This window comes from Etheostoma spectabile, chromosome 13 (genome assembly GCF_008692095.1).
Source record: "Etheostoma spectabile isolate EspeVRDwgs_2016 chromosome 13, UIUC_Espe_1.0, whole genome shotgun sequence".
Taxonomy (NCBI): Eukaryota; Metazoa; Chordata; class Actinopteri; order Perciformes; family Percidae; genus Etheostoma; species Etheostoma spectabile.
The window spans coordinates 4,820,759-4,832,935 of record NC_045745.1 but is presented as its reverse complement, the minus strand read 5'-3'; the positions used below and the strand labels follow the sequence as shown (position 1 = coordinate 4,832,935).

At 42.6% G+C, this 12,177-nt stretch overlaps 2 protein-coding genes across 2 annotated transcripts in view; both read left to right on the top strand.

The window, feature by feature from the left end:
* Positions 1-12,177, top strand: part of mtmr4 (myotubularin related protein 4) — a gene marked incomplete at its 5' end in the record, with an annotated part of 56,879 nt that overhangs the window by 24,728 nt on the left and 19,974 nt on the right. Inside the window, 3 exon segments of the mRNA XM_032532904.1 lie at positions 27-1,515; positions 1,670-1,780; positions 2,091-2,145. Of these exon segments, the coding sequence (XP_032388795.1) occupies positions 27-1,515; positions 1,670-1,780; positions 2,091-2,145 (1,655 nt within the window).
* Positions 9,535-12,177, top strand: part of LOC116700069 (carbonic anhydrase 4-like) — a 19,007-nt gene continuing 16,364 nt past the window's right edge. The window contains 5 exon segments of the mRNA XM_032532908.1: positions 9,535-9,606; positions 10,709-10,723; positions 10,726-10,752; positions 11,755-11,919; positions 12,010-12,155. Of these exon segments, the coding sequence (XP_032388799.1) occupies positions 9,552-9,606; positions 10,709-10,723; positions 10,726-10,752; positions 11,755-11,919; positions 12,010-12,155 (408 nt within the window). The 5' untranslated portion in view covers positions 9,535-9,551.

Genomic DNA, 12,177 nt, shown 5'->3' with positions numbered 1-12,177 from the left:
AATTTATATATTTTTCTGATTTCCAGACTTCCCAAGACCCGCTCCATGGACAACCTCCTGTCCGCTTTTGAGAACGGGGTGCCCCTGACACGTACCTCCAGCGACCCAAATCTCAATAAGCACTGCCAGGAGGGTCGCTCTGCCCCCGAGTTCTCGCCAGCCACAGAGGAAACCTCTGCAGCCGTCGCTGATGAGGTCACACCTGACAACACTGGACTGGACAGCAGTGAGGGGAAACCTCTGCATCAGAGTCCTGCCATGACCCCAGAGGGTGTCCCAGGTGCAAAGAGCTTTGAAGACACAGTGGAGGAGACCTGTCTCACCACACAGCCGCTGCCTTCTCTGCCCCTTCCCCAGGTCCCTCTCGGTAAGGACGTCGTCCTCGCTGACATTTCCCTCCTGGCTCCTGTCCTTCAACAAGCTTTGCCTCAGATCGCTAACCCTCCACTCCCACCGCCTCCGCTAGAGGCTGAGAGCCTGTGTAGGACTGCAGAGAGGACCACGTCACCCACTCATAAATCAGAGCCGTGCTCATCTCTCCCCTGCAGTGGCACAGACCCTGCAGCCACCACCCCCAGCTCGCTGACTAACGGCCACTCTGACGGCCAGGTCAATGGCCTCCCAGAATCAGCAGACCTGCTGGCTCTGAAGCAGCTGATACCACTACTTCCCATGGAGGACTCCACAGAGACTCTCACAGATGAGGGAGAGCTCCCCCCAACCCTACCCCCCACTGTGAGCCAGAATCTGACCCAGAGTCATTTTAGAGATGAGTCCCAGCCTGAGTCCCAGCCTCAGGTTCAACCCCAGAAGGAGAAGGAGAAGGAGGACATGAGGACAGATGTAGTGAAAGGAAAAGAGCGTATGTTGACAGTTGCAGTAGCTCCTGTTGACTGCGCCCAAGTAGCAGCTCGCCATCTGATCTCCCAGAGCCAGATCACAGACCTGTCCCTGCTCGGCTCCCACTGGGAGAGCGTCCAGGGTCTGGTCCAGTCGGCCTGCAGTAGTGCCAGTCACTCTGGCGTCAGCCGGGCCTTGCAGAGCAACACTTACCAGAGCCGCCGTCTTGCCGGTAAGCTGCTCCGCTCCCAGGGCTTCGCCATGGCCAACGGCTCCCAGTGCTGCCGCAGGGAGGCTCTTTGTAATCCCATCAGCCCTCTGCAGGCTGGATGGCTGTCTGCTGCCAGGAGTGCAGCCTACACCGGCCTCTGTGGGCCTGCTGCCGCAGCCCTCAACGGCTACTCCTTGGCAGGCCATCAGCTCCTGCCAGTGTCATACTCCTCGCCCTCCGCCTCCAGCTCCCCACCCCCGCCCCAAGCCCCATCTTACCTGGATGACGACGGCCTGCCGGTGCCCATGGATGCTGTTCAACAGAGACTGCGCCAGATTGAGGCCGGCTACAAGCAAGAGGTGGAGGTGCTGAGGCTGCAGGTGCGACAGCTGCAGATGAAGCTGGAGAGTAAACAGTACAGCACCCCTCCCTCGGAGCCAGACATTGACTACGAGGATGACATTGTGAGTACCCTTCTCAGTGATGGCGATTATGCCGGACAGCCTAGCGCTAGCAGATTTTTATTTATTTTTTTCTGTCGGCTGTGTTTGTTTACTTTTGATTATCCTCTTATCGTTCCTGTCTCTTCTGATCTTGCCCTTCTCTCTCCGTTTTCAGACGTGTCTGCGAGAGTCAGACAACAGCAACGAGGAGGATTCTCTGTCGACCCACAGTGAGGACCGTCTGTCTGAGGGCAGCTGGGACCGAGTGGAGCCCAAGGACACGGAGGTCAGCATCTTTTGTGCTCCATCGCCTATAAGAACTTCTATCTTTTGTTTTCTCACAATCCTCCCGTCTCCGCACTTCTTAACTGATCGTGTGTGTGTGTGTGTGTGTGTGTGTGTGTGTGTGTGTGTGTGTGTGTGTGTGTGGGTTTGTGTTGTGTGTGTGTGTGTGTGTGTGTGTGTGTGTGTGTGTGTGTGGTGTGTGTGTGTGTGTGTGTGTGTGTGTGTTGTTGTGTGTTGTGTGTGTGTGTTGTGTGTGTGTGTGTGTTTGTGTGTGTGTGTGTGTGTGTGTGTGTGGTGTGTGTGTGTGTGAGGTCACGAGGTGGTTGCCCGACCCCATGGCCTCCCATTGTTTCAACTGTGACTGTGGTTCTGGATAGTCAAGAGACTCACCACTGCAGGTGGGGCTTCCACGTGGCTTTCTGCATTAATTGACACAAGAACACAAAGAAAATTAAAATAAGCACTTTACTTACAAATGAAGAGGTGGCAGGAAACAACATGGGTGTATATCAAAAAACGTAAACACATACACTGCTTTAACACACTTCCTGTGTGGTTTCCATCTACAGGAACTGTGGCAATGTGTTCTGTAAAGACTGTTGTCATCTGAAGCTGCCCATCCCAGACCAACAGCTGTATGACCCGGTGTTGGTCTCAACATCTGCCACGACCTGCTCCGGAGTCTCGCACCGCGAGATCCGCAGCCAGCAGTCAAGAAGGCCACGCCACAGCCTCCGCTGAGAGAAGCGTTGTGTAGCATGGCTCGCGCTTCGGCTCTGTCCGCTCTCTTTTGGACTGTTAGCTGAGCGACCGTGTAACCCCGACCTGCTCTGTTTTCGGCTGCGGCGGTTGATGAGAGAGATTGTTACTCTTTGGGAGCTCGGTTTGGGAGCGCAGGTGCACTGTGAGACTTCTGAAAGGTGGAGAGAGGAAAGGGAACGTCTGAGATGGAGGCGTTTCAGGTAAGGTGGAGGGGGGGAGGTTATCCTGCAGAACAAACCCCTTCTGTTCCAAGACATTTTCAGCCTGGAGCACTGCAGCGCCCAGCTGCCTCCACACATGCCCTGTCCGAGACACATCTCCAACCTGTCCACCCCATCAGAGTCACCCACCTTTAGTACCAAACACCTGTACCCTCCTTACAGACACTGTCTCGCACTTCAGAGGACAATCGCTCACCCTTCCACGTGTCGGGGACTCCAAAGCCTTTACCTGTACTACTGGAGGCTTTCAACTTTGAAAAGAAAAGAATTGCTGCTACAGTATTTAAAAGTCTAATTTTGTATTCTTATTTTGTGCACTACTAGCTGTTGTTGTATTTGAGGGAATTTGAGACCAAACTTGAGTAAAAGGGAGAAATCTGTGGTTTACTTTGTCATTGCATCTTTTCCTTGGAGCCTGAATGTAATATGTAATGGATAACTGGATTGAGTTTATGTTAATGTACATTTGGTGGGTCGTATATATGTGTTCATTGCTGCAATGTGTTTTCAAAATGATGTATATGCACAGTTAATGTCAATGCTTTTCTCCAGTATAGCCGTGTCGGGACATTCGACGTTCTGAGGGATGTGCGTGGTTTGTTTTGCCGGGACGTGTGCTTGATGTGTTTAGAGGAAGAGAACACAATAATGTTGGGTGGAAGCAGATGTCTTCTTCTGATGAGAGAAAATGTCATTTGAAGGTACTGTGGGTATTCTGGGATGTGACAGAGGTAAGGTTTTCCTGCTGAGATGTTTGTGAATGAATGGCTTAATGTCCACATGAAGCTCGATGTCCATCTGACCGATGACTCCTCCTCAGATTGGGAACTGGCAGGAAAGACTGCTCTGGAAAAGACTCAACAAAGTGCTTCAGGTTTCTTGTTTTGTTTAGGGGAGTTTGACCACAGTCCCCCTCTTTAAAAAATGTGTTTGTGTCTACTGGTTGTTCCTTGAGACAATAGTGCCATATTTTGTTTTGTCTATTTTTAAAGCCTTTTTCTTTCTTATGGATTGCAGCAGGTTTCTAATTGGCCTCCCTCTATGTTTTAATGGTACAGATAGTAAGCTGCGTAATAACACTGAGACAACTAAAGATTAACTGATGGTGCGGTTTGATGACCAGGCTAACATTTCAATGGATGATCGGATGTCACTAAATCAATTAACCTTTTTGTTCTCCGTTGTCCTTTGTGGTTATCCATAATATTTGGGATTTTTTCAACACTGTGTTCATCAAGTCAAAATCTTTAAGAGGAACTCAGAAATGTAACATTCATAGTTATCTGATCCGTAGTGGTGGCTTAAAACCTGTCACTTAATGAATAATTGTTGTAAAGAAATGCACTGTAAAAGTTAAATCCCATGGGTTAAAATAAAAGATTATATCATGAATCTGTTTCCAAGCTTTCCTAATCCTTGTCTTCCCGCCAAAACTGAAATTGAAAACACTTATTTTTATAACTTTTTCTTACGATTTTGTTCCTTTTTTCAACACTTTTGATACTTTTTTCAATACACTACGTAACACTAACTTATTAACTTTAGTTTTACAGTTATTTTGGATTTTATGGTCAATAAACGTCATTTATAGGAAATTGTACCTAATGTTTGTGTTAGAAAAGCGGAAATTAGGATTTTTTTAGACAAAAATTAAAGAAATGGATGTTGATGGATAATCACAGACTGGAATATGTCAACTAAGCAATCAACGAAAGCCTCAAAAGACTATACACATATTTAAAAAGGCTAAAACAAGGCAGGATGGAAATGTATCAGTGACAAAAGTATAGAAACTAAGCAATATAGGAACAAATCAAAAGATATTAAAATAATGCAGTAGCTATACTAAATGATCAATAGTGTGCTAGCTAAGGTGCAGTAAAACAAATCTGGAGTAATGCGTATGTGTTTGTGTAGAAAAACTGCATATCATCATGTCTTGGACTAACAGTCTTGTTAGACAGTCTTGTTTAGTTCAGTGGTGCCAGAGCTTTTAGTTATTAGTTATTAATCTCAATCGCCTGTCTGATGGGAGAGTGTATAAGGCTTTTTATGATGTTCCCAGGTGCAAATGAAAGACTCATTGAATGTGGCTATAGATGCAGGACCTTACTCTCACTTAAAACCAGTTTGCTGAAGTACAGACCGTAAGACATCGACTGCAGCAATTCGGCTACTTCACCAGAAACCAAAAGATGGTGACTGTCACCACAGGGAAAAATCCTCAGTGCTTTCCCTCCCTTTGTCTACTAGGTGGAGCTGTTCTATCGAGGGTAACACAAGGCTGGACTTTGTTGTACCTGCAAGGAGACCAGAACTTTCTGCAAATCAGCTCTTTGCATTCAGAGCTCCATAAACTGAGAGCTACGTTTTAGCTACAAAGAATGCAACAAAACGTTTGATATTAAAGCTATCATATTATGAGCAAGGTGAAAAAGCTGGTAAACTAGTTTGGTACATTAAACAGAGGAGGCAATGAACTTAATTCAAAAAGATGGGGGTGATAACCTCGGATCTTAGAGAGAGAAATGGCACTTTTCTAGGCTAATACCATGACTTGTAGAGTGCTAAATATTCAGATTCAGCTGTGCATAAACAAAATGAATTTCTGGATTTATTCAAATTTACCCCTCACCCCCTGGAAGAGGTACAAAAATGTAGGTGAAAAATATTTAGAATGTTTTTACGTCCAATCAAGGATATGGATAGTTTTGTCCAACTAATAACATAAGATCTTAAAGTTATGATTTAGAAGGGAGATTGACTTTTCACAGGTCTAAATGGACCCAAGTTGATTTCCTGTTGCAGTGTATTAGATTAGATTAGATTCAACTTTATTGTCATTACACAGGTACAGGTAGCCGGCACGAAATGCAGTTTGGGTCTAACCAGAAGTGCAATAGCAGTAAGTGCAGGATATACAATGTTCCGTAAGTGAGGACAGGATATGTACTGAATAAATATAGAAAAGAATACTATTATAAACAAGTTTTACAGATGGGTTTGTCCTATGAATCAAAAATATAGATAACAAGTTATGTGAGCAGATTTACAGCTAGGAATTTAGTGTATATACTATAATTGCAAATTTTACAGATATGGCAAATAGCATAATATACTATGGTTTACAGATTTTACAGGTGAGTATGTACTATAAATGTATACAGGCGGCTATTATTATTATAGACAGAATTTTACAGATAGCTATATAAGTTAGGCTAAATGACAGTATAACAATGGTTAAAGGTAGTACAATAAAGTAAAGTTTGGCAGGAACTATCCGAATTAAATGGCGGTGGAAAGTAATTGCATATTACAGTTAAAGTACGGTAGTGCAGATTTAATGTAAACAATTGGTACTGTAAATAAACAGTCAGCAGTGCAAATTGAAATGTAAGTAGTGCAAAAAGGTAAGTAGTGCAAAAAGATGCAGATGTAAACAGTCGTTACTATAGTAACAGTCAGCAGTGCAGGTGAACATCATAGTATTGCAGATAACAAAATGGAGGCAGGTGTGAGGAGGGAGAGGAGAGTCTGTCAGTATATGAGGGGAGTGGGATCAATGAGGAATGCCATGTGAATGGCATCAACTGACAGGAAGTTAACAAGGGGTCTAGCAATGGGATTCCATTGAAAAGGTGTATAAGATCATTTAGATGATAGATTTCTGGGTTTTGTTAGTAGGCCTAGTGTAATTATTGCAGTGTTAAGTTAAAGGAGGAAGGGTTCCACCATCAAACAATTTTCGGTACATCAAGCAGAGGCGTTATTAATATAGTCTTAAAAATCTTGTAGCCTATATTTCAATTGGAATCCCTTCTGGTCCCGGGGTTTACCCCCAGTCCTTTCAGGCGGATTGAAGCATCAGACAGTTCCTGGGCCCCAAGGTTAAGCTCTAATGATTCTCTTTTCCTCACTTCCCCCACTATCTTCCTTTTTAATGGTTAAAGAAAACCTCTTCAAATTTTATTTGGAACAATAAACTTACAGTACAAATCCCCCACCACCACCACCACCACCACCACCACCATGTATCACAAATACATGTATCACTTAATAAATACAAATAATAATAATATTGCGGTTGCTATGCAAAGCATTAGTGCAACGTAGCGCAAGATACGTTAGGCTTCAATGGAAACTACCAGAACTGTAACTGGGCTAAAAGACCTTTTTTGCTTAAAGAAAGGCACACAATATAATAACTAACTGGTCGAGACAGCAGCAACAGTTCGAGGAAGCGGTAAAATTTATGTTTTTGGTGTTTTTTATCAATGGAGCTAACTAAGGTGGAGACTCGAGACTCTTGCACATTTTGAGGACTTTAGCCTTGCTTGACTTGGTAAACTCGACTTGACTTTGACTTGTTATTCAAGACTCAATTCTTGACGTAGATTTAAGAGAGATGACTGGAAAGGAAAGGACTTGACTTTTTTAATAATGTAACTAGCTAACTAATACAAAGTAATATTAAATCTAAATTGTTGTGCTTAAATTATTATTGTGCTTTGTTAAATTAGTAACGTTAGCTAAGTTGCTGGAGTATCAGCCGTCATATGCTAAAGTTAGCTAGCTCGCTAGCTAGCTAGCTAACGCCAGTTCCCAGGCTACATGGGCTCTTTTTTCTAATTTGTATATTACTTGTTTGCCAATATTAGTCTGCTAAATACAAGGGACTATGACTGTTTGTGGTTATTGTTCATTTGATTCTATAGCTAGGCTAGCTATGCAAAATTGTAATTATTTCAGTGATTATTAGTCGAGTTAGTTGAGCTAAGCTAACTTTATGGACATCTCTTAATTGTTGTCATAGCAACTACAAATTACTGCAAAGTGCATCAGTTATTTTCGATGATCTGATGTGATATAAAAAATTGTATTAATTGTGTATATTAATTTTGATCCTTGTGTGTGTATAACCGGCTATGATATAGGAAATAGTAAGTTAGCTAATGATTGAGATCATTTTCATGTTATATAGCTAGCTAGCAAGCTATATTTTGAATTGTTGAAACTTCTGGTTCCATGTTTCAGTTGGCCCAATATTCTAAATGTTCAAGCAAATTGAGTCAAACGGTTAAGGTAGTTGTCTTTAAATGATTCCTAAAAAACAACAATATTTTAAATAACTCCATGGGTGCAAAGTTAACGTTAATGCCCACAGAGTTGGATCAAATGTTTGCTAAGTTACATCTACAGGGGGTCCGGGGGCAGTAGCTGGTGGTGCCATGAATAGCCATTCACTTTTAAAAGGAGGCCTACACATGTGCTTGTCTTGTCCCCTGATGCACCAGGCGTGAGAGCAGCGTGACAGTGGGGCGTGAATGCTCCACGGACACCCGCTCAACACTGTTCCATTTGTTTCTTTTTTTGCGTTGAAACACGAGAGCAGAGGATATTAATGATCGTGTGAATCAAACTCATAATTCTGCAGCGGCGGTAGCCTGTCATTACAAACTGAAACGGCACGTCCAAGGTTTCTTTAACCCTTGTGGTGTCTTTGTGTCAAAAATGACCCGTTTTCAAAATTTCTATGTCAGAAATATGGGTTTCTTTTTAACTATCTAATTTTGATTACCCAAAAATAGCATGGATGATTCCATACAACGGCTACAACAAGTACAACAAAATATCAGAGCTCCACTTTCATTGAATTTTAGGTGTTTATTATTATTTTTTTGCATTTATTAAAAAAAAAACAGTATCCCAATTGAATATTGATATATACCCTTCTGTGATTATCCTTCCTTTAATATTAGTCTGAATAAGTCATAATTTTTTGTGTTTGCAACTCAAGAATTAGGTATAATTTTTTTACAAATGAGGTTTATAGACCATGAATTCCAAATATAAGTGTAAAACTAGTGATGATAAGAGGGTGTCATGGTGTGTTGATTTTCAGTTTTCAACAGGCAAGTGCATGGTTGAATGGAGGACAACACAAGGGTTAAAAAGCTCAATAATAAATGAGATGGCGTTCATTCACGATTTGAAAATAAAGGTGTGATTGATGAAGCGGTAGACGACGGACCAGCCGGCCTTTTCTCAACTTCAAATCTGATGCCTGAAAATGATAGCTTCCAGCGAGTCTTTGTGCCTTGCACTGCCTTCATCAGCGTGAGAAACACAAGGTGTGCGTGTGACCGTGGGAACCGGTTGGAGTGCGTCTCACGGTGAATGAGAAAACAGAGAGCCCTGTAGGCTATGCCCAATGTGCCCAGTTTGCCCACTGCATGCCTATTTAGCTATCAGTTTGTTCGTCTAAATTTCTTTCTCAGACATGGACTGACACTTTATTGTGCTGAGTAATTCGAATCATAGCAGTTGTATGTGGTTAAGATCTCACGCTATGTAACAACCAGATTGATTGATTGGAGCTACTCGTTTTATAAAAGGTACTGACAGTGTGAAATACTGAATTTTCAAGGGGAAGTAAGAGGGGACGAGGTAATAGCCTAATGTTCCTCTTTTTACACAGTTATTCCTTTGAGGGTCACCTTAAGGTACCTGTAATCATGATGATGATGATTAAATCCATCTGATTGGCAGGTACTTCTCAAATCACCAGGGAGTGTTCCCTGTACACCAGGAGCCCATGGATGGGCCCCCTCATTGAAGCTCTTATCAGTAGAGAGCTTTGTTAGAGACATGCCTCAAGGAGGAGGGGGCAACCTTTCTTTCCTGTCAGGGTATGGTGATAGATAAGTAGAAGACCCCCCTGCAAGAATGCGATCACATTGGAAAAAACAAGTCATTGTGTTGTCCTCCCCAGGTCGAGTCAGCTCCAAAATGCAGCAGCTCATCCTCCTGACGTCCTTTTGGACCATCTGCACAGGATCAGCAGGTGAGTCTGCTTTCATTCATGGCTGGAAAATATGTCAGAAAAATTGAGGTTTTATTTAGATTTCTCTTGCAACAGTACAGGTCCTTTCAGCCTGTGTTTTAATGTTTTTCTTATACTACTGCTGTTTTACATACAATCGTGCAAGTAATAGATTGATAATATCTTAATTAATGTGAGCTATTTAATTCCTAGTAACACTGAAAAACATGAGGGCAATGAATACATCAGAAAGCTGCTCAACAAGCAGGGTGAAGTTGCTTTTTTTCCCCAATTTTTTTCAACCATACCAGTCACTTTATTCAATTAGAAAGTTCATATATTGCAAAATCTCGTTAACAGAAATCCAAAAATGGATTCAGAAAGATGTTAGAAACTAGTCACCAGAAACCAACGGCTCCCCCGGTGAAAGAGAGGCTCCCCCACACAAAACCGCCGGCCTGACAATCTCCATACACACACTCACACACCCCTCTCTGCGCTGTCCATCACACTGATGTGATACCGGGCATTCCTCTGTGTCTGACATGCTCATCACAAACTGAGCTCCCTGTTCAAGGACATCCTGTTATTAGTCATTGATTAACAAATGCCCACATGTGAAAGAAAGTGACACAATCGCTCCCCCGATGTGTTTTTCTTATAAATTCCAACTACATTTGCAGATTTCATAGGACAGAAAGTGACACATTTTCACAGCTACCGCCCGTGCTGTCAGACCATCTAGTAAAGGTGTGCACCCAGGCGGTGGTCACAGAGCAATTAGACATTGCTAAGTTGTAAGTTAGTTGTAACTGACTTCAACTAACAGGAGAACAATTCACTGTTTGCAGTAAGTAAATATTAATAAAAGGACCCATTTGTAAATACATCTAGTTAAATCTAGCTGGACAGTTTTCAGTGTAGACGTTGAGAAGAAACATCCCATTTTGCCCTCACAATAGGCTGAGGTTGTTTGTGTCACCCAGAGGTTAACAATGCAGGCTGATTGTGTGTGTGTGTGTGTGTGTGTGTGTGTGTGTGTGTGTGTGTGTGTGTGTGGTGGTGTGTTGTGTGTGTGCGTGCTTTTCATCTGTCAAACGTTTTTTTCATTTCTGTGTTTCAGATTGGTGCTATCTGTCCCATTCACCTGTGATAAGCAGTGCAATAGTAAGCTTATTTAAATTCAAAAAGTATGGTAACAATGTTGGTTACAATATAACTTTATTTATGTGGTACTTTTTTTAAGCACATACAGTGGGGAACAAGATTGGTACACTCCTAATTTGCAGGTTTTCCTACTTACAAGCATACAGAGGTCTGTAATTTTTTATCATAGGTACACTTCAACTGTGAGAGACGGAATCTAAAACAAAAATCCAGAAAATCACATTGTCGGATTTTTAAATAATTCATTTGCATTTAATTGCGTGACATTGGACTTAAAACCAACAGTTGTAAAGTGCAATAAAATATAAGCAATAAGGATAAAATCATGAGAAATTTATCTCCAATAAAGAGATTTAAATTAAGAGGTTGCCAGCTATATTGCAGGTCGTTCCAAAGGTGAGGGGCCCTAGGTGCAAAGGCTCCTCTGGTTTTCAGCCTTGACTTGGGAATCATTTAGAGATCTACAAGAGATTCCAGACTGCACCTGGCTCATGTGAGGTTAGAAAGTTTGAAATATAGTCAGGAGCCAATCCTATACCTACTTACACTGTAGGTGATCGTTTAAACCTTTAAATTGACTCAAAAATGTAAAGGCAACCAATGTAGTGATGCCAAATTTGGAGTAATATGCAACCTTCAGTTGGATCTTGTGAGTAGTTTTACTGATGTAACCAGCATCTGAATCAGCTGAAGATTGAATAGGTTGTACTGACTCTGTACTGAAAATAATTTATTGATCCCAAAAAGGAAATTCACATTTGCGCACACCAGCTCGGCTGGAGCTACTGTAAAAGGGCCTTTAAAGAGACAGGCGCTCCTACAGAGCGTCTCATACAGAGAGTGATTACAGTTGCAGCAGCTATGGGCAGTATGAGAATAATAAAGTGTTTTTTTAACATTAAAACATGTAAACATATTCTAGTACAAACACAAAATGCAAGTTTAATCCTCAAAATGCTTTATAATAGTTGCCCTTTGATTTAAGTGTTTTTCTTGTTTTAGCACCAGACAAGTGGGGCCACGCCAACAGCGACTGTGATGGACACCACCAGTCGCCCATCAACATCGTCACCAGGAAGACTTTGAAAGACAACCGACTGACTCCTTTCATCTTTACCAACTACCGGCAGATCTTCAGTGACTCAATCAAGAACAACGGACGCTCAGGTGAGCATATTTTCCATTACACATAAGAAACCCCTCAGTCCTGTGACGCTGTTGTGTGATGTCATTGTGCTCTGCGTATGTCCACTACAGTCAGGGTGGGAGTTCCTCACCTCAGCACCATCTCAGGTGGAGGCCTCCCGACCACCTACAAGGCTGTGGAGTTCCACATGCACTGGGGCAACGACGGAGAGGCCGGCTCCGAACACACCATCGATGGACAGCAGTATCCCATGGAGGTACCATAACCTTACTATACAA